This window comes from Oncorhynchus mykiss, chromosome 12 (assembly GCF_057628025.1).
Source record: "Oncorhynchus mykiss isolate SJ-2025 chromosome 12, ASM5762802v1, whole genome shotgun sequence".
Classification (NCBI taxonomy): Eukaryota; Metazoa; Chordata; class Actinopteri; order Salmoniformes; family Salmonidae; genus Oncorhynchus; species Oncorhynchus mykiss.
Window position 1 is genome coordinate 80,685,985 of NC_143033.1, and position 25,714 is coordinate 80,711,698.

The 25,714-nt window shown below is 41.2% G+C and overlaps 3 protein-coding genes across 9 annotated transcripts; 2 read left to right on the forward strand and 1 right to left on the reverse strand.

Annotated features, from left to right (window-relative positions):
- Positions 1-179: 179 nt before the first annotated feature.
- Positions 180-11,779, reverse strand: pglyrp6 (peptidoglycan recognition protein 6). 2 transcript variants are annotated; one of them, XM_021625007.3, is made up of 6 exons: positions 11,680-11,779; positions 7,381-7,515; positions 4,555-5,400; positions 4,119-4,329; positions 659-953; positions 180-261 (listed from the first exon to the last, which is right to left on the reverse strand). In XM_021625007.3, exons 2-6 carry the CDS (start codon positions 7,490-7,492, stop codon positions 247-249), a joined length of 1,479 nt encoding a protein of 492 aa, XP_021480682.2. In that variant the 5' UTR covers positions 7,493-7,515; positions 11,680-11,779; the 3' UTR covers positions 180-246. The 2 variants fall into 2 exon arrangements, with proteins under 2 accessions (XP_021480682.2, XP_090049748.1); XM_090193622.1 differs by lacking the exon at positions 11,680-11,779 and having other exon boundaries at positions 7,381-7,521.
- LOC110538287 (trafficking protein particle complex subunit 5) lies at positions 7,899-10,642 on the forward strand. Of its 5 annotated transcripts, none has more exons than XM_021625011.3 (4): positions 8,134-8,216; positions 8,513-8,665; positions 9,141-9,413; positions 9,535-10,642. In XM_021625011.3, exons 3-4 carry the CDS (start codon positions 9,144-9,146, stop codon positions 9,829-9,831), a joined length of 567 nt encoding a protein of 188 aa, XP_021480686.1. In that variant the 5' UTR covers positions 8,134-8,216; positions 8,513-8,665; positions 9,141-9,143; the 3' UTR covers positions 9,832-10,642. The 5 variants fall into 5 exon arrangements, with proteins under 5 accessions (XP_021480684.1, XP_021480686.1, XP_021480683.1 ...); XM_090193623.1 differs by having other exon boundaries at positions 8,142-8,216; positions 9,126-9,413; XM_021625009.3 differs by lacking the exon at positions 8,513-8,665 and having other exon boundaries at positions 7,899-8,216.
- LOC110538285 (mucolipin-1) lies at positions 11,024-25,238 on the forward strand. Of its 2 annotated transcripts, none has more exons than XR_016485325.1 (14): positions 11,024-11,144; positions 17,186-17,424; positions 17,522-17,683; positions 17,894-18,050; positions 19,075-19,156; positions 19,416-19,512; positions 20,060-20,159; positions 20,335-20,441; positions 22,158-22,307; positions 22,414-22,519; positions 22,650-22,772; positions 22,907-23,113; positions 23,343-23,481; positions 23,565-25,238. XR_016485325.1 is itself a non-coding variant. In XM_021625006.3 (14 exons), the coding sequence occupies exons 1-13, from the start codon at positions 11,030-11,032 to the stop codon at positions 23,472-23,474; spliced, it is 1,773 nt and encodes a 590-aa protein (XP_021480681.3). In that variant the 5' UTR covers positions 11,024-11,029; the 3' UTR covers positions 23,475-23,481; positions 23,565-25,238. The 2 variants fall into 2 exon arrangements, 1 of the variants encoding a protein (XP_021480681.3); XM_021625006.3 differs by having other exon boundaries at positions 22,414-22,515.
- Positions 25,239-25,714: the final 476 nt, after the last annotated feature.

The following is a 25,714-nucleotide window of genomic DNA, read 5'->3' on the forward strand; positions in this document are numbered from 1 at the left end:
CCAAGATGACCAGGTGTACGCAATGAAAAAGCAATAAAAGCTGTCAATTGATTGATTGGTGCCGACGTAAAACTGACAACATAATTTCCTGACCTATTCAGATCAGCTCTATCAGAGCAACTATCAGAAAATCATATATAACAGATGTTGATAAAAAAAAAAGGCAAACACTGGAGCCATTTTAGAAATTAAATATTTATTCTCTGATACTGGTCAAGATTAAACACTCCACTTTTCACATTATCTTCAGTTTTGAACCTCCTGGGGAAAATGGAAAGAATGAAAGTAAGTTTGTGGAGAGATAAGACCAGTAGACATGAAATAACAAAAACACATAGGCCTATTCATTGTTAATAACTGCCTAATATCACCCACATATACATGTACACACAGATGTAGGCTCTTAATTTGAGTCAGTTTGCTACAGCAGGAAAATAATCCAGCAGCAACAGGAAATTTCAATTATTATGTGGATTATAATTCATATAAATTATTTTAGAGGTTGATACATTTTTTGCAATGAAAAATCAAGTCTGAAATTTCAAAGTGGAAACTGCAAACTTCAGAAGCATTTTGAAACCTCAAATACACAGTTATCCTCCAACAGGGTGATCAAATTAAGATCCTACATCTGTACATACTGCACACACTCTCTTACCCCAAAGTGCTCCCAGCCTGTGATCTCTGAGTAGAAGGCGTCTCCAGGACAGGAAGTCTTAACCAGCTGTCTGTGGCCATACAGGGTGAAGTTGCCGACCAGTCGCCCGCCTCCCACAGCACAGGATGCCAGACGATCTCTCACCAGCTCCATGGTCTGCTCCGATGGCAAGCTGGAGGTGTAGTCACCGATGAATGACACCCCATAGCCCTTGGAGTTGTAGCCCTTAGTGTGGGCCCCTTGCCAGTTCCACCCACGCCCCTCATAGAGGTACCCGTCAGAGCCTGCCACAAAGCTGGAGGCAAACATCGGCAAGGGATGAGTCATTCATCATCAAGTCACATTTGGCTTGGTAAACAACAATTCCCAGAATTGGACAGCTAATTTCTAACCTCTAATTATGAGAGCGACACACACACACACACATACTGTATACTCAAACTTGACACATTACATAGGCATTGTGGTTTGCGAGGAGGCTGTGTTGTGTCCAACTGTACAGCTCCTTCAGAAAGTATTCACATCCCTTTACTTTTTCCACATTGTTGTGTTGCAGCCTGAATTTTACATTTATTAAATTTAGATTTTGTGTCACTGGTCAACACACTTAACCCTATAATGTCAAAGTGAAATTATGTTTTTAGACGTTCATTAATAATGAATGTCAAAATTCATTAATAATGAAAAGCTAATATGTCTTGAGTCAATAAGTATTAAACCCCTTTGTTATGGTAAGCCTAAATCAATTTAGGAGTAAAAATTTGCTTAACAAATCATATAATACGGTGCATGGACTCACTCCGTGTGCAATAATAGTGTTTAAACTCTGTAACTGTTTTAAAATCACCATTGGCCTCATGATTAAATCCCTGAATGGTTTCCTTCCTCTCTGGCAACTGAGTTAAGAAGGACGCCTGTATCTTTGTAATGACTGGGTGTATTGGCACACCATCTAAAGTGAAACTAATAACTTAACCATGCTCAAATGGATATTCAATGTCTGCTTTTTTGTTTAGTTTTATCCATCTACCAATAGGTGCCCTTCTTTGTGAGGCATTGGAAAACCTTCCTGGTCTTTGTGGTTGAATCTGTTTTTGACATTCACTGCTCGACTGAGGGACCTTATACAGTAGATAATTGTATGTGTGGGCCAGGTTACAGAGAGAGATGAGGTAGTCATTCAAAACTCATGTTAAAACTTCTTCGGGATCAGTGTCCTGTCCACGGGACGGTTGAGCTAACGTACAGTAGGCTAATGCGATTAGCATTTGGTTGTAAGTAACAAGAACATTTCCCAGGACATAGACATATCTGATATTTGCAGAAAGCTTAAATTCTTGTTGATCTAACTGCACTGTCCAATTTACAGTAGCTATTACAGTGAAAGAATACCATGCTATTGTTTGAGGAGAGTGCACAATTTTGAACATGAACAATTATTAATAAACAAATTAGGCACATTTGGGCAGTCTTGATACAACATTTTGAACATAAATACAATGGTTCATTGGATCAGTCTGAAACTTTGCATATACTCTGATGCCATCTAGTGGCCAAAATCTAAATTGCACATGGTCTGGAATAATACATTATGGCCTTTCTCTTGCATTTCAAAGATGATGTTACAAAAAAATACAAAAGAACGTTTGTTTTTTTCTTTGTATTATCTTTTACCACATCTATTGTGTTATATTCTCCTACATTCCTTTCACATTTCCACAAACTTCAAAGTCTTTCCTCTCAAATGATACAAAGAATATGCATAACCTTGCTTCAGGGCCTGAGGTACAGGCAGTTAGATTAGAATATGTCATTTTTGTCAAAAATTGAAAAAAAGGGGCGGATCCTTAAGAGGTTTAATGGCTGTGATAGGAGAAAACTGAGGATGGATCAACAACAATGTAGTTACTCCACAATACTAAAATAAATGAGAGAGTGAAAAGAAGGAAGCCTGTACAGAATAAAAAATATTAGAAAACATCCTTGTCACGACTTCCGCCGACGTTGGTCCCTAACCTTGTTCGGCTTTCTAGTCACCACCGATCCATGTTTCATTTTCGTTTTGTTTTGTGTTCATTATACACACCTGGTTTCCATTCCATAATCAATGTTCCTTATTTAACCCTCTGGCTTCCCTTTCTGTTTTGTGCGTGATTGTCATTGTCATGTGGTTTCGTTATTTTGTGCTCTGGATATTTGTGTTTTTCCTTGTTGGAACATTGCTTAATTTTTGAGTAAATTCTCTGATTATTACTCATACCTGTGTCCTGCGCCTGACTCCGCCTTATCCATTCACCTAATCGCTGACAATCCTGTTTGCAATAAGGCTGCCAAAAACGTGGGGAAGAAATTAACTTTATGTCCTGAAAACAAAGTGTTATGTTTGGGGCAAATCCAACTCAACACATTACTAAGTAACACTCTTCATATTTTCAAGCATGGTCGGTGGCTGCATCATGTTATGGGTATGCTTGTCATTGCCAAGGACTGAGGAGTTTTTTTTAGGATGAAAAATAATGGAATAGATCCTAGAAGAAAACCTGGTTCAGTCTCCTGAGAGACTACTGAGACACTGGGAGACAAATTCACCATTCAGCTGGACAATAACCTAAAACACAAGGCCAAATATAAACTCAAGTTGCTTACCAAGACGACACTGAATGGTCCTGAGTGACCTAGTTACAGTTTTGAGTTAAATTGGCTTGAAAATCTGTCATTACTTTAAAATGACTGTCTAGCAATGATCAACAACCAACTTGACAGAGCTTGAAGATAAAAACAATTTTTTTAAGTGCAAATATTGTACAATCCAGATGTGCTCTTAGTGTTACGCCTGCTCCCACTCCCTAGCGCTCAAAGGCACCAGGCTCCCCAGCATTATGCACTCCTGCCACCATCATTATGGACTCCTGTCTTCTCCCTGTCACGTGCATAAGCGATTATTGGACTCACCTGGACTCAATCACCTCTGTCATTACCTCCCCTATATCTGTCTGGTTCCCTGCTCTGTTCCCTGCTTCAGCATTAATTGTCATTTGTCGTTTTGTACCCGTGTGCTGACGCTGTTCTTGTCTTGGTCTTTGTCTGTTTCCTGATTAAATGTTGAATCCCTGTACCTGCTTCTCATCTCCGGAGTCGGTCCTTACACTTAGAGACTTACCCAGAAAGACTCACAGTTGTAATCACTGACAAAGGTGATTCTAACATGTATTGACTCAATGGTGTGAATACTTATGGAAATTAGATATATTTGTATTTAATTTTTTATACATTTGCAAACATTTCTATAAAAACATTTTCACTTTGTCATTATGGGGTATTGTGTGTAGATAGGTGAGATTGTTTTATTTATTTAATTCCTTTTGAATTCAGGCTGTAACACAACTAAATGTGTAATAAGTCAAGGGGTAAGAATACTTTCTGAAGGCACTATATCCTAAGACCTGTGTACTACACATACCTGTATCCAATATCGTCCCAGCCCCGGTCATCCTGGTGAAAGCGTTGCATGGACCTCATGTCTGCAGAACACTGCTGAAAGGTGAGACAAGGCTGGCCAGGCTGGTAGGTGTGGTGGATGTACATGAACGAGAGGGGGAGTGACAGGGGGGTGGGAGTGCCCCGATATGGTGCAGCCCCCCACTGACACCGTGGGATAATAGCTGGACAGTCTAGAGGTAGAGCAATCCAGAGAGAGATTGAGTTTTAACATGTTTATCCACTCCTTTTTTCAACAATAACACCATGTCTCAATTATTGTTACCATTTGTGCTTTCATGGATCAAAGTCAAAATTATTCCAATCAATATTTACCTGTCCTTTTTTAGCTTTCCCTGCACTACAGTAAGTAACCCTCTGTATCTCCACTGTCTCCCTCTGCAGTGGGGTTTACTTACCCATGTATCTGTGGACAAACTCCTTTATTCCTTCCCTCACCACCGCTGTCAGCTCTTCCTTTTCCTGTGACAACATCGTGGAGTGGTCGATCAGTCTCCTCTGAAGGACCAGGGATCTCACCACCTGCCTCTGCAGGAGGGGGGGCCTGGCCAGTTCTCTGAAGTTCTCCCTGCGTAGGTGGCTGATCAGACGAGGAGCAGCATCCAGTCCTTCCCCCTCAAGACGATGACAGTAGTACCTCCTCAGTAGGCTGCTCAGCTTGAGAGGACGCTGGGACTGAGCTGAGACCTCAATCCCCAGAATCACACCATCCATACCGCCGTTAACCAGGGCATCGGTAGCGAGGGAGGGCTTGTCGGAGAGGGTGAAGACCTGAGGCGAGGTCACGTCATCCCAGCAGCCATCAGGGCCCAGGCGTTGGGAAAGGAGAGAGCTGTGGAAGCGCTGGAAGGACAGACCCAAGTTCCTAGCCAAAGTGAGGGGGTACAGGCCACGGACCCGACACCTCGTCTTAGACACTAGCCCAGCTTCAATACCCAGGAGAACTGGGCTCATAGCAACCGTGGTACCATCAGCAGTAAGGACAACCCCTTCCTCTCTACCTCTCTCTGTCACCTTGTGGCGCATAGCCCTGACAATGAAATCTGAGAGATTGGAGTCCATGACTGGTGCCTCTGAGGTGCTGTCCTCCCTGATAGTGCCCAAGAAGTGCTGCATGAACTCATCTCTGAGACCGGCTGCCCTGCGCAGGCCTCTCAACACATTTACAGGCTCCAGTCCAGGGTTACTGTCTTCTACCTGCTCCAACACTCTGATGAAGTCGTCCATATGCTGGGAGGACGTGACTGAAATCAGAAAACACACTCGTTTACATTTGATAATATTCAGCATCGCTTTTCTATAAACAAAAACGACATACTGTTCTGTAATGCACCCTATATTGCATAAAATAGCATTTTCTTGCAACTTTATTTATTTATATTATTTATTTCACCTTTATTTAACCAGGTAGGCAAGTTGAGAACAAGTTCTCATTTACAATTGCGACCTGGCCAAGATAAAGCAAAGCAGTTCGACACATACAACAACACAGAGTTACACATGGAGTAAAACAAACATACAGTCAATAATACAGTCGAAAAATAAGTCTATATACAATGTGAGTAAATGAGGTGAGATATGGGAGGTAAAGGCAATAAATAGGCCATGGTGGTGAAGTAAATACAATATAGCAATTAAAACACTGGAATGGTAGATCTGCGGTGGAAGAATGTGCAAAGTAGAGATAGAAATAATGGGGTGCAAAGGAGCAAAATAAAAAAAATACAGTAGGGGGAGAGGTAGTTGTTTGGGCTAAATTATACATGGACTATGTACAGGTGCAGTAATCTGTGAGCTGCTCTGACAGCTGGTGCTTAAAGCTAGTGAGGGAGATAAATGTTTCCAGTTTCAGAGATTTTTGTAGTTCGTTCCAGTCATTGGCAGCAGCGAACTGGAAGGAGGAAGAATTGGTTTTGGGGTGAACAGAGAGATATACCTGCTGGAGCGCGTGCTACAGGTGGGTGTTGCTATGGTGACCAGCAAGCTGAGATAAGGGGGGACTTTACCTAGCAGGGTCTTGTAGATGACCTGGAGCCAGTGGTTTGGCGACGAGTATGAAGAGGGCCAGCCAACAATAGTGTCCAGGTCGCAGTGTTGGGTAGTATATGGGGCTTTGGTGACAAAACGGATGGCATTGTGATAGACTGCATCCAATTTATTGAGTAGGGTATTGGAAGCAATTTTGTAAATGACATCGCCGAAGTCAAGGATCGGTAGGATGGTCAGTTTTACAAGGGTATGTTTGGCAGCATGAGTGAAGGATGCTTTGTTGCGAAATAGGAAGCCAATTCTAGATTTAACTTTGGATTGGAGATGTTTGATGTGAGTCTGGAAGGAGAGTTTACAGTCTAACCAGACACCTAGGTATTTGTAGTTGTCTACATATTCTAGGTCAGAACCGTCCAGAGTAGTGATGTTGGACGGGCGGGCAGGTGCAGGCAGCGATCGGTTGAAGAACATGCATTTAGTTTTACTTGTATTTAAGAGCAATTGGAGGCCACGAAGGAGAGTTGTATGGCATTGAAGCTCGTCTGGAGGGTTATTAACACAGTGTCCAAAGAAGAGCCAGAAGTATACAGAATGGTGTCGTCTGTGTAGAGGTGGATCAGAGACTCACCAGCAGCAAGAGCGATATCATTGATGTATACAGAGAAGAGAGTCGGTCCAAGAAAGTCGAAAGCCTTGGCCAGGTCAATGAATACACCTGCACAGTATTGTTTCTTATCGATGGCATTTAAGATATTGTTTAGGATATTGAGCGTGGCTGAGGTGCACCCATGACCAGCTCTGAAACCAGATTGCATAGCGGAGAAGGTATGGTGAGATTCGCAATGGTCGGTGATCTGTTTGTTGACTTGGCTTTTGAAGAGCTTAGAACGGCAGGGTAGGATAGATATAGGTCTGTAGCAGTTTGGGTCTAGAGGCAGGGTAGGATAGATATAGGTCTGTAGCAGTTTGGGTCAAGAGTGTCCCCTTTGAAGAGGGGGATGACCGCAGCTGCTTTCCAATCTTTGGGAAACTCAGATGAGACAAAAGAGAGGTTGAACAGGCTAGTAATAGGGGTTGCAACAATTCCGGCAGATCATTTTAGAAAGAAAGGGTCTTCCTCTAAGTAGCTGTAATGCATTTCCATGCTGACTTTCTTGCTCTCTCTCGAAAAGAGTTTGACTGGTCACGACCTTTAAATAAATAGGAGAAAAGTGAACACAAACAGATTGAGTTACCTTTGGTATCCGTGTGAGCACTGACCAAGATTACAAGAAGGGTCAGACACCATTTCCAGTGCGGTTCCATTGGAGAAATCATTGAGTCTTCAACACCCTGTGCTCCTGACATGTATTATGCATGGCATCGCCTACCTTGAAACATTTATAGGAAGGAAAACACATCAAGTGGATTATGCAACCACTGTACAAACAGATACAGTGCTGATTAATTTGAGCCATTTATTGAGGGACATGGTGTGGGAAATTGGCAACTGTTAGGTAAGTGTGTTTGTCCTTCTGGCTCAAGGTCTTTCTGAATTTAAATGTTTAAATGTTTACCTTATTGCCTTACACCACTGTCACTATTACAACCTTTAGGGCGGCAATTTATTTGTCCCCCTTCTCCTCAAGTACTTTGCATAGACTGTTGTTTCATAATATCTCAATATTAAACAATATTCTGTTTAAAACTACTGTACAGCAGCATCACATTGTGTGTTGTGTTTAGGTAACAGTCTCTATTTAATCATTGAAAGGTCTGTGACGCATGAGAAGGCAAGCATGTTCTTGTTTCTTTTCCAAATGGCCCTGGAAATACTCAGCAAGAACTCAAAGGAAATTCACATGCATAATTTTACCGGAATATTTATTTAAACCATGCAATTGACATTAGGACATCTTGCATTTTTAAAAACTTTTTCAAGGCATGTAATTTAGATTACACATGTGGCAACCGCTAAATGTCAGATGAGCACATGCACTGCTGATGATAGATCAGTGCTTTACTAGAACAAGACACGTGACCAGAACAGGAAGTCACCAACACCGCAGCAGGCTGAAAACATTGAAAGACGGTACGGGGTTTTAGGTCCTTATATAAGAATAATTAAGTAACTAAATAAATATGTTTAGCTTGTTAACAGTGTGTTAACAGTGTTAACAGAACATAGTTCGCTAGCTTGCTTGCCAATTTTAGCTAGCTAAATTAGCACTAGCTAGCAGCTACATTAGCTGGCTAGTTATGCTAGCATTCAATATACTTTATCTTCCCCTTTCATCTGCGCTAGCAGCCACTGTTGTTTTTCCAATGCAGTTAGCTCCTCCTAATTCACGGAATCGTCGTTGACTAATTTCTGCATATGTACTGCAGGTAAAGATTTCCGCAGCCCGCGCATGCGCCGAAGCTGGCCCTCTTGAGGCGCGGCTACCTGAATCCCAAAACAACCCCCATAGGCCGTACTCCTTTCACCTGATTTATGCGCGAGGCACGTGACTACACAGCGAGCTGTGACGAATTCTAGAGGTGTGTGCCATACTTCCGCCCTAGGCACTTGTTAAGATCTAAAAAATAAATACTACTCAGATACTAACTTGTTAAGAAGGATAGGTAAGCATTGTGGTTGAAGATCCTGCCCTCTAGGCTAGTTGAAAGTGTTGCCAGTTATCTATCTATAGCTAATCCTCTCAGATCTTCGCCTGCCTGCCTAGGGTAGGGTGGGATTCAGGTAGCCGCGCCGCAAGAGGGCCAGCTTCGGCGCATGCGCGGGCTGCGGAAATCTTTACCTGCAGTACATATGCAGAAATTAGTCAACGACGATTCCGTGAATTAGGAGGAGCTAACTGCATTGGAAAAACAACAGTGGCTGCTAGCGCAGATGAAAGAGGAAGATAAAGTATATTGGATGCTAGCATAACTAGCCAGCTAATTGGAATTGAGAGGGCTAGCATATTATCACTTCAGGCTATTTTACTTCTATTTACAGATCATTCTCTTTCAGAAAATGGACACTCGGTTCACGAGAGGAAAGTCAAACATCCTGGAACGGCCTCTAACCCGTCCCAAGACTGAAGTCAGTGTGAGTGCCTTTGCACTGCTCTTCTCTGAGATGGTGCAGTATTGCCAGAGCCGCGTGTACTCTGTGTCCGAGCTCCAGCAACGCTTGGCAGACCTGGGTCAGAGCGTTGGCGCCAGTATGCTGGACGTGCTGGTGCTGAGGGAGAAGAATGGGAAGAGGGAGACCAAGGTGCTTAACATACTGCTCTTCGTCAAGGTACGTGCTTGCATGGGCTCAAGATAGATAAGTTCATATGTAACAGTCTGATAAGGTGTAACACTTGTCATTATGCCCATGCATAAGTACATGTCTATAATTTTCAATTTGCTTCATATAGGTGTCAGTATGGAAAGCCATGTTCGGTAAGGAGGCAGACAAGCTGGAGCAGGCCAACGATGACGACAAGACCTACTACATCATAGAGAAGGAGCCACTGATCAACGCTTACATCTCTGTGCCCAAGGAGAACAGCACACTAAACTGTGCTGCATTCACCGCTGGCATCGTAGAGGCCATTCTCACACACAGTGGCTTCCCTGCCAAGGTCACAGCCCACTGGCACAAGGGCACCACGCTCATGATCAAGTTTGATGAAGCTGTGATAGCCAGAGACAAGGCCCTGGATGGCAGATAGATGAGAGTGTTGGTGTATACATGCTAGAATAAGAGAATGATGAAGTTGATCATCATTCTCACTAGGTCTCAATATGCTCTGCCGTGTGAACGAGCCAGTAATGTGAGATATGGACTGAGTGAGTTAGTGGTCTGTCTGTAGACAAGTCTGCATAGGAGTAGTTGAGTTGTGAATATACAGTATATTGAGAAGTGAAACAGGATGTCTATATCACCACATGAGAGAGAGTAAATATGAATTCATGATTAGAATGTTAGTCCCAATTCTGAGCTATTATATTTATTTGGTCCAAGGAGAGTTCATATGAGACAACATTTATAAAGGTCAATGTTTCTTGTGAATCTCCTCAGTCAGTCAACCCTTATCTAATGACTCACTGACAGTGTATCTTAAACCATCTCTTATGACTGCATAGGACATCATCTCTTGTTTTTGATATCTCAAGACATTTCTGAATCACACAAAGGACCAACACATTGAAAATATGGACTGCAGTATAATACACCAATATGTGCAATGGTTTACCCTCCAACTGAGTTCAACGTGGTGAAATTAAAGACTGTCATTGTGTTCCCTAAACAAATGACATTTTAAGCTATTATTCAAAATGTGAAAGTTATCAGTGGTCCTTTCCACAGAACATTATGTTGGCAAAAATGTAATGACTCCACCTGGGTTTGTAGGTGTAGTTTTATTTTACACCTTTATTTTTTTATATCTAGACATGTTTGAAATACGTTTACTGTTTATCACCGTGTGTAAGCATTTGAGCAATTAACTGATATTAAAAGACTTGCTGAGTAATTCTAAAGATCCGGTGATCATATGAGGAAAATCGATGAATCCAGGGGTGTGTTCAATTTGTTTGAACGTTTGATACGTTCAACAATTTGTACTTAACATTTACATTTTAGTCATTTAGCAAACGCTTTCTCTAAATTTCTTGTACGTTTTTGAACATAGTGTGACGTACATTTGTGCCGGAGTGTAGCTTGAATAAATTAGTGACATTTAACTATCAATGCAATGGTTGGGGCTAATGGGGGTTGACAAACGCTATCACGAATTAGATATTTTGAGACCAATGACCATTTTCCAGACATGTCACATGGTGATTGTCATGTGAGCATTGGAAGCTGCGGCTTTGTGATTGTCAGGAGAGCGCAGCGTCCCTATTCTCTTGTAATTTGTTTCCTCAATGTTTAGCTTTCTGACAGTCCTAAAATATAATTTCTTAAATTGTATTATTCGTAGGAATTCATTAATGCCCTGCAAAGCATCAACGAACTGTAACTGCATCCAAGACGGTACAGGTTGGTCATGTACTTCAATGTATCAGTCTAAACCAATTTTTTAAAAGTTAACCAGCATATACCAAACTCGGTCCTCGGGACCACAAGGGGTGTACGTTTTGTTTTTTGCCCTAACACTACAAAATTATTAAAGCTTGATGTTTAATTATTGATGATTTGAATCAGCTGCACCCCTTGGGGTCCCGAGGACCGAGTTTGTTAAACCTAAAGGTGTATAAAATAACTATTTTCATAAGGATAATGCATTTGTTGTATAGTGTTAAATGAGAAGGCTGCATGTCATCTGTGAGTGCCCGGCATCGCAATATGATCACAATAGGCTAATTGTATATCAATAATGCTTCCATTGCTGTATCATACATAGCCCAAGAATATAACGTCACTAAATGTTATTTTCAGAGGAGAATTGAGTCTGACAGCCAAATAATCAATTTTAACGTGAATCGATCCTCAATTGCGATACGGTTCTAGAAACATTAAGCTTTCTACTTTCATATCACGAAAATAATTTCACAAATGCAAAATATACACTTACTGTACACTGTTTTAACAGTTTCAACCAGCAGTATTTTTCAGTTTCAACACGTTTGTGGCGTCCTTGTTCCCGCACAGGTGTTTAGGAGACGCAGATAGCTAATTAGCACAGGTAGTCGCCTCCGACTTCCGTAAACAAACCGAGGTCAAATTGGCATACTTTATAACATCTATAAAATTCCGTTTAAGCTAACGTTACATAAATCAATAACGTTTTCACTGATTATGACAATCATCAAACTAGGTATGATTTATTCTGTAAATGTCTAGTGTACATTTACAACCTTTGCTTTGAGTAGAAATTACAGTTTTGATTCGATAGAAATACATACATTCTCAAATATTGCATTTTAAAGATGAAGAAATCAATAACTAATTCAGTGATTGTCGCAGAAAAGTGAAAATATGCGTTTATTTGCAATAACTTTAAAGAAATGTTAATTTAAAGTGCAATTAGTTCTATATAAAGTTAGACAATGTTTACATAAAGTTGTACAATGTTTACGATGTTAAATTGTATGCCAAATCAATGTTTGTATTTTTAGTGCAACAGTTCCACATTTTAAAGTAGTTACAAGACACAACAGTCATTTATTTATACTCTCTAATTTAACAGCAAAGAGGCCCCTTCAATTATTTTCTATTTTGGCTTTGTTGAAGTCCTTCTTTGTCATCCCCAGACAAGCTGAATGGTACCATCTCCTGAGGTAATAGATTCAACTGTTCAACAGTTGAATCAAATGTTTAATACCCCAGGTATTCCCAGAACACATTCTGGAAAGTCTATAGATTCAGTGGTCACTTTATTAGGTACAACACCTTTTACATCAGGAACAGCGTGAATTTAAAACTGTTGATGAAACTGGGAAAGAAGATTTTTGCAACTATGCCTAGAAGGCCAGCATCCTGGAGTCACCTCTTCACTGTTTGTGGGTACTATTTAATGAAGCTGCCAGTTGAGGACTTGTGAGGCATCTGTTTCTCAAACTAGACACTCAAATGTACTTGTCCTCTTGCTCAGTTTTGCATCTGGGCCTCCCACTCCTCTTTCTATTCTGGTTAGGGCAAATTTGCGCTGTTCTGTGACGGAAGTAGTACACAGCGTTGTATGAGATCTCTAGTTTCTTGGCAATTTCTCGCATGGAATAGCCTTCATTTCTCAGACCAAGAATAGACTGATGAGTTTCAGAAGAAAGTTCTTTGTTTCTGGTCATTTTGAGCCTATAATCGAATCCACAAATGCTGATGCTCCAGATACTCAACTAGTCTAAAGAAGGCCAGTTTTGTTGCTTCTTTAACCAGAACAACATTTTTCAGCTGTGCTAACATAATTGCAAAAGGGTTTTCTAATGAACAATTAGCTAACACAACGTGCCATTGGAACACAGGAGTGATGGTTGCTGATAATTGGCCGCTGTATGCCTATGTAGATATTCCATTAACAATCAGCCGTTTCCAGCTACAATAGTAATTTACAACATTAACAATGTCTACATTGTATTTCTGATAAATTTTATGTTATTTTAATGGACAAAAATTAATTAGCTTTTCTTTCAAAAACAAGGAAATGTCTAAGTGACCCCAAAAATGTTAACGGTAGTGTATGTTATGGTTCACTCTTAGTCTTCCTTACAGTATCTCCACTGTGGAATGTCCATGTTGATCCTCTTGGTTGTCTTGGTCCTCTTGATCCATCCACCTGTCGTCTTTGTTAGTCAGGCCTGACCCCTTCATCCTGTAGTTTCTTACTGTAATTTAATTTAATATGACTGAAGATGCAGAATTTTATGCCAGGCCCCTTCTAATAGGGTATAATAGACTCGTTAGAACTTTGACCACATGCCCTATATATGGATTACATGCCATCTATCAAATCAAAACTGGAATTTTTACTCAAAACAGAAGTTGTAAAAGTATGCTAGACATTTATAGAATAAATCATACCTAGTTTGATGATTCTGTGACAATTGGTGAATTAGTTATTGATTTTTACCATTTTAAATGGCTTCTGTTGACTGTCCGCCGGCTATCCGCCGGCTGTCCGTCGGCTGTCTGAATATAAAATCAACTTTACCTCAGTCGAAAACAAGCCCTTTAACATGGAAATATGGCAGAGTGGGAACCCTATAAAGATGTATTAATTGAACTTTTTTGATTTTGGAAAATTATTTGTTGATATGGAAATTAAGTTCCATGTTTCCAAAACCCTGTCCCTTGCAAGCCCTGTTTGCTTTTAGAAAGAGCTTCAGGGCTCTGTCAGAGCCTTGGACCGCCCCAGCAAACAAACGTTCCCACAACTTTAGAGAAGTTAAGTCTCTTTAGTTCATGAACTAACTTTTCCATAGGAATGTTCCCGTGATGTGCAAGGAATGTTTCCAAGAGACCATCTCCCTTAATGTCAAATATAACTTGGTTGCCATGCTCTCCAGAATTTGAGATATTAATGTTCTCGAAACGTTCCATAAACATTGGGCTCCCGAGTGGCGCAGCATTCTAAGGCACTGCATCTCAGGGCTAGAGGCGTCACTACAGACCTTGGTTCGATCCAGGCCTGTATCACAACCGGCGGTGATCGGGAGTCCCATATGGCGGTGCACAATTGGCCCAGCGTCGTCCGTGTAGGCTGTCATTGTAAAATAAAAGTGTTCTTAACTGACTTGCCTAGTTAAACAAATGATTGTGTCCAGTTGTTTGAAGGTTAGGAGAATATTCCATCGATTTTTCTCCAAACATACACAGAACATGGTTGCCATGTTGTCAGAACATAAGTTAATGTTCTAGACGAGTGTCATGGGAACGTTTCAAGAACGTTTCTGTATCAGTTGTCAGGACATCGTCTGATAATTTACAGAGCTTTAATAGTGGTTTAATGTTGGTGGGGCATGTTAACCTGTTTTAATGATATTCCTGAATCACTATGATCAATAAAAAATAAAAAATATATTGTGTACTTTTTAACAGAGGTGATATTTACTTCAAATTGCAGCCCTATTGCTTAAGCCTATCAAATGAAGGAGGGGTTAGGAAGGAGGGGTTGAAGGAGGGGTTAGATGAAGGAGGGGTTAGGGTTTTTTCTGGACAGGGCCTATTGGCCTAACTATACTGGCCCATTAAGCACATGCCCAAGAGATATCATTATTGGGACAGTGGTTAGGGCATTCGTCATTGGTAATGGAGACCTGGGTTCCAGACCTGCTAGGAGAGTCACCCTACTTTCTAATTCTTAGCAATATACACTGAGTGTACAAAACATTAGGAACACTATGATATGATCCTCATATTCAGTTGCACCTGCTTCTGCCCTCGGAACAGTCTCAGTTCGTTTGGGCATGGACTCTACAGGGATGCTGGAACATTTTGACTCCAATGCTTCCCACAGTTGTGTCAAGGTGAGTGGATGTCCTTTGGGTGGTGGACCATTTTTGATGCACACGGGAAACTGTTGAGCGTGGAAAAACCCAGCAGCTTTGCAGTTCTTGACACTCAACCAGTGCACCTGGCATCTACTACCATACCCTGTTCAAAGGCACTTAAATCTTTTGTCTTGCACATGAATGTCACAAATAAAATCCATGTCTCAAGGCTTAAAAATCCTTCTTTAACCTGTATTTGGCACATGTGACAAATACAATTTGATTTGAGATGCAGGTGAGGAGACAACAGGTGTAGGCCTTTGAGTGAAATGCTTACTTACAAGCCCTTAACCAACAATGCTTTAAGAAGTTAAGAAAAAATAATAAGTGTTAAGTAAATTGAAAATAAAAGTAACATAGTTAAACAGCTGCAGTAAAATAACAAGTGTTGCTATATACAGGGGGTAACGGTACAGAGTCAATGTGCGGGGGCACCGGTTAGTTGGGCTAATTGAGGTAATATGTACATGCAGGTAGAGTTAAAGTGACTATGCATAGATTATAAACAGAGAGTAGCAGCAGCGTAAAAAGAGGGGTCTGGGTAGCCCATCTACACTGATTTGAAGTAGAGCTAACAGGTGACATCAATAATGGATTATAACTTTCACCTGGTCAGTCTGTCATGGAAAGAGCAGGTGTTCCTAATGTTTTTCATGCTCCGTGTATGGTAATGTCATTATTTGACAAGTTACAACACACCTACAGTATAGTTGGGCCCTTTCCTGTCTGGAAAAAACCCTACCCCCTCCTCCCTAGGCACTTGTGTAGATCTGAAACAACTTGATAGGTGTAAGGCTGGAAGTAATTGGGTGAATGCACTTTGAGGTATATCTCAGCTCTGTTAAAAGTACACTCAGGAATTTTTTTATTGATCATAGAGATTCAGGAAAACAGGTTAACATGCCTAACCAACATTAGGCAACTACACTGAAAACCCTTAAAATGCAGAAATAAGTAGCCCCAAATCAGTGATGAGACTAGTCAGATTAACCAATACAGGTATTTCAGTTTATAAAAAAAATGGATACCTTATTTAAATACAGTGCATTGCGAAAGTATTTGGCCCCCTTGAACTTTGCGACCTTTTGCCACATTTCAGGCTTCAAACATAAAGATATAAAACTGTATTTTTTTTGTGAAGAATCAACAACAAGTGGGACACAATCATGAAGTGGAACGACATTTATTGGATATTTCAAACTTTTTTAACAAATCAAAAACTGAAAAATTGGGCGTGCAAAATTATTCAGCCCCTTTACTTTCAGTGCAGCAAACTCTCTCCAGAAGTTCAGTGAGGATCTCTGAATGATCCAATACAGTTTTATATCTTTATGTTTGAAGCCTGAAATCTGGCAAAAGGTCGCAAAGTTCAAGGGGGCCGAATACTTTCGCAATGCACTGTAACTATTCAAACCCTTTGCTATGAGACTTGAAATTGAGCTCAGGTGCATCCTGTTTCCATTGATCATCCTTGAGATGTTTCTCCAACTTGATCGGAGTCCACCTATGGTAAATGAAATTGATTGGACATGATTTGACACACCAGTATATATACGGTCCCATAGTTGGCAGTTCATGTCAGAGCAAAAATCAAGCAATCAGGCTGAAGGAATCGTCCGTACAGCTCGCGACAGGTTTGTGTCGAGGCATAGATCTGGGGAAGGGTACCAAAACATTTCTGCAGCATTGAAGGTCCCCAAGAACACAGTAGCCTCCATCATTCTTAAATTGGAATACAGGAATACTTATGTAAATGGGATTTATTTTATACATTTACAAAATGTTTTTGCTTTGTCAATATGGGTTATTTTGGGTAGATTGAGGGGAAAAAAACAATTTAATCAATTTTAGAATAAGGCTAACATAACAATGTGGGAAAAGTCAAGGGGAAAAGTCAAGTTTCTTATTGAATGGGCTATATCATACCTACTGATCCAATGCATGCTTGAATTACATAATTATAGTAAAATTATACCACATCACTTTCCCGCTTCCTCTTTTTCAGCAGCAATATCAAGCTATGAGTGCTCTTTTCAAATATGCCTTCCCTATGTTGTATGTAGAAACTCATGTCTGTCATTGATTCTCTCTCAGAGAAGGATGAGCTGTTCTCGCCTGTGAGCAGCTACAGGTCTGATGACCTCAGTGGCAGGAACCCCCAGGTCACCGGTCTGGTAGGCTCAGAGCTCAGGCAACAGCAGCAGGAGGAGGAGGCACTGCGGAGGAAGCTCAAGTACTTTTTCATGAGCCCCTGTGACAAGTACCACGCCAAGGGCCGCAAGCCCTTTAAACTGGTCCTGCAGCTGCTCAAGATCCTCATTGTCACTGTACAGGTTAGCCTTTACTGAACTGAAGAATTGGTATTCATGATGGGGCTTCTGTTGATTTTCATTGTTTTAACTTTTAATCCCCTGTCACTCCCTTCTCTAGTTAGTCCTGTTTGGCTTGAGTAACCAGATGGTGGTGACATTCAAGGAAGAGAACACAGCATCCTTCAAACACCTTTTCCTTAAAGACTACCGGGATGGCTCTTCAATGGCAATCCACACACAGAGTGAACTCTATAGCCAAATTTATTATGCTGTAGATCAGGTACTAGTATCTCAGTACGCAACACTAAACAGAGACCTGCAGATGAGTGACTTCTCAACCCTCTCATTGTGTTCTATGTAAAGCCTTGTGTTATTGCTGTGTTTTTAAATTATCTTTTGTCTTCCTTGTCTGTCTATATGATGTCTTGCTATTAGTATAACTGTATGTTACCTATTCCATATATCATCCTTTCTATTTTCTTTTCCTCAGTTCCTGGCTCTACCACAGGCATCAGTGGGGCGGTATGCATATGTGTGGGGTGAGGGTGTGAATGGGAGTGCCCTCTCTCTGTGCCAGCGGTACTACAAGAGGGGCATCATTGACCCCATCAATGACACCTTTGACATCGACCCCGAAGTTATCACCGGTACCCTGGCTGCATTATCCTTTTTTCCCCTGTTCATTAATTTATCTATCAAATTCCCCCTCCAAGTATTTCACATCAATCTGTCGGTCTTGTTTTTTTTAATCCACTGCCAGTTGTCTTTGGCCCGTTAGGAAGTAACTGTTAGTGAGTCAAAGCTCCACATATGGCAAGATTTGCCCTCTAACCGTGCCCTACTTTCAGTGCTGAGAATAGATCCTGTCCATAAAAGCATTAACCATATAAGTGCTATTTCCACTAACATCAGCAAAATAATAGAGAGCTGGCCAAATGGACGTCTTCTATTCGATCCACCTGCTGATTTCACAAAGATAATTAGTTAGCACACCGTTTTTTATGTGTTTTGGCAACGGACCATTGTTTGAAATGTTATCAAAAGCGGTTGAGTCAAGGTTGGCAACTAAACAGAAGTAGTTAAGATAACCTTGTATTTCAAAATGTTGAAGTTGTGAAAGTATTTTCCATTGGCTTTGGAAATAAAGTGAATAGCAGAATATTTGCAAGTGTCAAATGTACACTGGGTGTAGAAAATATTAGGAAGACCAGCTCTTTCCATGACAGACAGACCGGGGGAATCCAGATGAAGCTATGATCTCTTATTGATGTTACTTGTTTAATCCACTTCAAGCAGTGTAGATGAAGGGGAGGATAAATGGATTGTGTATGTGTACCATTCAGAGGGTGAATGGGCAAGACAAAATATTGAAGTGCCTTTGAACGGGGTATGGTAGTAGATGCCAAGCACACCGGTTTGTGTCAAGAACTGCAACGCTGCTGGGTTTTTCCATGCTCAACAGTTTACCGTGTGTATCAAGAATGGTCCACCACCCAAAGGACATCCAGCCAACGTGACACAGCTGGGGGGGGGGCAACACAATATTAGGAAGTTGTTCCTAATGTTTGGTATACTCAGTGTATATTGTTCTGGAAATAAATCTTCTGGATTTCTGTTTTTGTTCCTACTCTCTCTCAACTTGCTTTTATTCCATCCTTCTGTCTTTTTCAGATTGCATTGGTGTAGACCCACTACCAGACCCCCCTCCTCCTGATTACAGTGACTACAATAACTTTATTCTCCAGTTTCACAAGTGAGACACACAATGGTCTCCCTTGCTCCCTCTCCCCCTTTTATTCTTGCATGCAATTTCTCATAGGGTTTTGAATCCCATTTTTGTAATTTTGTCAGTCCTTATGTTAATATATTGCTTATGGTAATGCTTATGTAACTCGAGTTGTTTCAGCATTACATATCAACATGGAACATTACTGGGTAATATCACTTCTCTATTGAGATTACATGCATTCCTCTTACTGGATCTTGTCTCTCGTCTTCTTCTTGGTCTCCAGACTGATCAATGTGACCATTCAGTTCCAGCTGAAGGCAATAAACATCCAGACCATCATCAACAATGAGATCCCTGACTGCTACACCTTTGCTATTATGGTGAAATGACGTACCAATTTCCCCTGAACAGCCCAGTTTCCCCTATATGCATTTCAATTGTGGCCGCCACACATGTTTTAAGTGTCAACATAAGCGTGTAAATACAGATATAATGTATGTAGAATATATATATATATATATATATATATATATATATATATATATATAATGGCACAATATATTTAAAAATAAGATCATCTTTGAAACTAGGCAGTCATGGCATGTGGCCCCCACTGATTTTGTTATAATTTGAGTCACTTCGATGGCATAAGAACACAGCATAAACCATGGCGAAATATGTAGAATTGGAGGAAATTGGCTTTAAAACAGCAAAATTGTCTCCGCAGCCAAGAGGAGGGCCTCTAAAACCACGCCATTGGCCATGCCCACTAGCACGCCACACCCCTTCGCCCAACTTTGCCACCTCTGCTGAAAAAAATCCTAGGGGAAGCACTGCTGCCCCATACAGCCCACTGTATCTTAGCTGTTATAAAGCCAGGGTTTGTGTTGTAGCTACGTTTAGTGTGTGTATTGTGGCTGCTGTCAGGTTGTCCTGGATAACAAGGCTCACAGCGGCAGAGTGAAGATCAGCCTGCTCAACCATGCCTCCAGCAAGAAGTGCAAAGACCCCAACGTGTGGGGACATGGTGAGAGAGCGTGGGATGGGGGGGTACTGGCATTTTTGATGGGCAGGTAAAGCTTGAGATTGATTCACTTCTTTCCTGCTGTTCCTTAGTGGCTGTTTGCCTCTTCCTTCCCTTCACTCCCTAGCTTAATTAATTCAAACACCTTATCTCTCTATCTCTCTTCTTCCTCCAATAGCGGAGAACTATGCACGAGAGGCTTTTGACTTGCTGGTGGCCATAGTGTGTCTGCTGTCCCTGCTGCTGTGTGGTCGCTCCATCCTCAGAGGAGTCATCCTACAACATGTAAGACCAAGGCTGAGCCCCAAAAGTCTAAAACGTTGTTACATTGTAATTATTTGAACAAAAATATAAATGCAACAATGGGATGGCACATCGCTGCAGAATGCTGTGGAGTCATGCTGGTTAAGTGTGCCTTGAATTCTAAATAAATCACAGACAGTGTCCCCAGCAAAGCACCCCCACACCACCACCTCCATGCTTCACGGTTGGAACCACACATGTGGAGATCATCCGATCACCTACTCTGCGTCTCACAAAGACACGGCTGGAACCAAAAATCTCAAATTTGTACTCCTCAGACCAAAGGACATATTTCCACCATTGCTTGTTTCTTGGCCCAAGCAAGTCGCTGCTTCTTTTTCATGTCCTTCAGTAGTGGTTTCTTTGCAGTAATTCGACCATGAAGGCCTGATTTCACGGAGTCACCTCAACATCAAATGTTCAGAGATGTCTCTTACTTTAATTCTGTGACGCATTTATTTGGGCTGCGATTTTTGAGGTGCAGTTAACTCAAATGAATTTATCCTCTGCAGCAGGGATAACTGTCTTTTCCTGTGGCTGTCCTCATGAGAGCCAGTTTCATCATAGTGCTTGATGGTTTTTGCGACTGCACTTGAAGAAACTTTCAAAGTTCTTGACGTTTTCCGCATTGACTGACCTTCATGTCTTAAAGTAATGATAGACTGTTTCTCTTTGTGTAGTTGAGCTGTTCTTGCCATAAATGGACTTGGTCTTTTACCAAATAGGGCTATCTTCTGTATACCACCCCTACCTTGTCAACACACAACTGATTGGCTCAAACACATTAAGAAGGAAAGAAATTCCACAAATGAACTTTTAACAATGCACACCTGTTCATTGAAATGCATTCCAGGTGACTACCTCATGAAGCTGCTTGAGAGAATGCCAAGAGTGTTCAAAACTGTCAAGGCAAAGGCTTGCTGCTTTGAAGAATTTCAAATATAAAATATATTCAGATTTGTCTAACACTTTAAAAAAAACATTTTTGGTTACTACATGATTCCATATGTGTTATTTCATAGTTTTTATGTCACTATTATTATACAATGTAGAAAATAGTAAAAATAAAGAAAAACCCTGGAATGAGTAGGTCAACTTGCGACCCCATTTTCATATCAATCAAATGTATTTATGAAGCCCTTTTTACATCAGCCGATGTCACAAAGTGCTATACACAAACCCAGCCTAAAATCACAAACAGCAAGCAATGCCGATGTAGAAGCACGGTGGCTAGGAAAAACTCCCAAGAAAGGCCGGAACCTAGGAAGAAACCTAGAGAGGAACCAGGCTCTGAGGGTTGGCCAGTCCTCTTCTGGCTGTGCCAGGTGGAGATTATAACAGTACATGGCCAAGTTGTTAAAATGTTCATAGATGACCAGCAGGGTCAAATAATAATCACAGTGGTTGTGCAACAGGTCAGCACCTCCGGAGTAAATGTCAGTTGGCTTTTCATAGCTGATCATTCTGAGTTAGAGACAGCAGGTGTGGTAGAGCGAGAGAGTCGAAAACAGCAGATCTGGAACAAGGTAGCACGTACGGTAAACAGGTCAAGGTTCCTTAGCCACAGGCAGAACAGTTGAAACTGGAGCACGACCAGGTGGACTGGGGACAGCAAGGCCATATCAGGCGACCTAGTTTGGGAACCGCTGGTATATTCTGTTCATTTGTCTGTCCCGTCTCTCTGTGTGTTTCTGACAGGAGTATGTCCAGTTCTTCAGACACAGACTGAATCACAGTGTGTGCTGGGCAGACAGGATGGAGTTCATTAATGGCTGGTTCATCCTGCTCATCATCAGTGACCTGCTCACCATCACCGGCAGCTTCATCAAGATTGGCATAGAATCCAAGGTAATACAGAACAATGCATTGCTTTTAGTTTCATATCTTTCCAGGCCTGCACCAGTCCCCCCACCGTTAGAATTAGACAAATAATATAATTGACTCTGTCCTTCAGAACATGTCGTTGTATGATGTGTGTGGGATTCTGCTCGGTACCTCCACTCTGCTGGTGTGGGTGGGAGTCCTCCGCTACCTCAGTTTCTTCCAGAAGTACAATGTGAGTGAGTCACACACAAATGCACACATTGACATTTAAGTGAATGGCTTTCTGAGAGATTTTGCATCACTTGCCACCTTTTTATTTTTCCATGTGTAAATCAGTCTTACGTTTTCTCTTTTCCTCATTCTCAGATCCTGATTGTGACGCTGCGGGGTGCCTTCCCTAATGTAATCCGCTTCTGCCTCTGTGTAGCTGCCATATACCTGGGTTATTGCTTCTGTGGCTGGATCGTGCTGGGTCCTTACCATACCAAGGTATTTGATCATGGACAGGACGCACACTCATGTATTTGTGTATTGTTAATGAATAATAAAAATATCATAAATTGCTGAAACTGTGAAAAATAAATGTGTTCTAATACACCAACTCATCCTCTCTGTCCCCACAGTTCCGCTCTCTGTCCATGGTGTCAGAGTGCCTGTTTTCTCTGATCAACGGGGACGATATGTTTGTGACGTTTGCAGAGATGCAGAAGAGTGGCACGCTCGTGTGGGTGTTCAGCCAGGTCTACCTCTATACCTTCATCTCCCTCTTCATCTACATGGTGCTCTCCCTCTTCATTGCTCTCATCACCGGAGCCTACGATGCCATCATGGTACTGTGGGAGGGGAGGGATGAAGGATGAGGGGACTGATAGAAGGGGAGGATGAGGGATGACAGGCGGAATGAGTGAATGGAGAAATGCAGGACAGATGATTTAGTAACACTAAAATAAAAGATGGAGTGTTGAGTGCAATATGGGGACAAAGGGTGCAATGTACAGGAAGTAGGATGGAAGAGGATTCTTTACAGTAGTTTTATCAAAGCACTCTGTCTCTCTACAGGCCCAAACCCAGGAGCCGATGCACATCACAGACCTGCATGCTTTCATAGCAGAGTGTACTGATACACCTTGCTCTGGAAAGTTCAGTGGCCCAGAGGCATCCTCCTGTTCATTCTTCTGCTGCTGTGACTGAAGAGAGAGTGAGTATGTTCGTGTGTGTGGGTCATTCAGGGTTTGATCATCTCAATTCCATTGACATGGATCGGTCATTTCTCCATTTCAGATCCACCTGTGGGAGGATGTCTTCTAGGTGATATGACCTTAGACTACACTGTCCTCTGTAGGATGTGCCACGTCGGTGCATTTAAATTCAGACTGTTACAGTATGTTACTAACTGCTGTAGATTGCACATTAATATTTAACAAGCCAGTTCATTGGGTTTTTATAGCTAACAAGTTACATTCATATGGCTAGCACATTCTGCTAGCTAATTCATGACTGTAATACAGCAATATAGCTAGCTGTCCTTTCAGAGAGAACTGATTTTGCACAACGTACTGTATATCTGAATGTTTTACTTAATAGGAGTTGTATTTATGCTGCAGTTTTGATTTATATTGTTGATAAGCCTTTGTTGAATTGGGTCTGCATGACCCTATGACTGAAGGACGGCAATGGTTTAATTGTGCTTTACTGTGCCTGGGGGACCCTGAACGTTAGGATTGTCCTTTGAATTATGTTTATGACAGAGACTCACACTAACAGACAGGCTGAAAAGTGCACGTTATGTACAGTATTTTTAGGGAAGGCTACTCACTCTTTGGTCCTTTATTCCCTTCTCCTCCTCTGGATGGGAGGACGACATGTTCAAGGACAGGACCTGCAGCCGTAGTTAGTCATCAATATGTATCAAGCCGTTGGTGTAAAGAGACAGGTGATGCTGACCCCAACACCAATGCACTGCAAGACAGCTATAGTGGGTTTTATAGTGCACCCTACAGAATCCATATTGCTGAGGAAAAGCCACATTTTATTTTTTATTTTTTTAACAATGCTAAATGTTTTAACCACCCTTATTAATTATTTTGTTGGATGACTGTTGCATCTGACTGAAATACAAGGGATTATTTTATGAGAGATGTCTGACATTGTTATATTGAATTCAGTGGTCATTTATTGAATCTCTCCGGTCAAATTCATTCTGCAAACCAGTATGTGGTTCAAATCATGATTCACTGAAGGAAAGGGACTGAATTATCATATTGTATCTGTTTTATTTGAAAAATCTTTTGAAGTGATGTAATTTCATTGTATGAAATGTTATGAAAGCTTATAGTGATGTTCATTAGGTGACAAAAGGACTCTAATTGCACAAGATTCGTAAGCGATCAAAAGGAAGGGAAGAGTTGGACAAATAGAGAAATCATTGATGCCTACCCAGAATGCACTGTTTCTGGTGAAGTTGTTCTTCCATTACATGTTTTCCAAAAATGATTTATTCAAGTATGTGTTGATGACCATTCTTTGAATGTTTTTACTTAGTACATTTTATCTTGCTTGAGATGATCAGGTATGCATATACGATGAGTTGTGATGACAGAACATGAAGCGGTGCTAAATGTCTCATGACATGCAGCACAGTGGCGCAGCAGATTACATGGAAGGGGAGTAGTACTGTATTTCTTAACTACATGTGCTTTATACTCTGCTAATATGATCATTTCTGATTGTTTTACTTTTTCTTTTAAAAATGTTGTGGTTAGTTCGACTGATACTAATAATTTTAGTATGGCCAAATTGCTCAACGTCTACATTTTGGATGAGCGTCTCGCTTGTGCATATTTTTTTGTTACTTTTTTTTAAAGCCGTTCTCGTTTCATGCACTTTTCATTCAGTACATTGCATTCCTCTGTCTATTGCCAGTAAACCACCTCCAATTAAAACTATTGAAAAGCATGCTCTTTTATTTCTACCAAGCTGAAGTCCTATTTTCTGGTGATGAGGTCCATGTTACTGTTTTTCTGCTCTCTCGTCGTCAAGGACATTTTACATTTAGTCCTCTTCATGGTCACTGAGGCAGAACAACCATTTTCTTTTGTTAATTATATCGGTTGAGTGCTCGACCTCAGTGCTCGACATATTCAATCAATCCCTATCCCAGTCTGCTGTGCCCACATGCTTCAAGAGGGCCACCATTGTTCCTGTTCCCAAGAAATCTAAGGTAACTGAGCTAAATGACTATCTGTCATCATGAAGTGCTTTGAGAGACGAGTCAAGGATCATATCACCTCCACCCTACTTGATACCCTAGACCCACTCCAATTTGCTTACCGCCCCAATAGGTCCACAGATGCTATGCAGTTTTTTGTTTTTTTACGTGTTATTTCTTACATTAGTACCCTAGGTCATCTTAGGTTTCATTACATACAGTC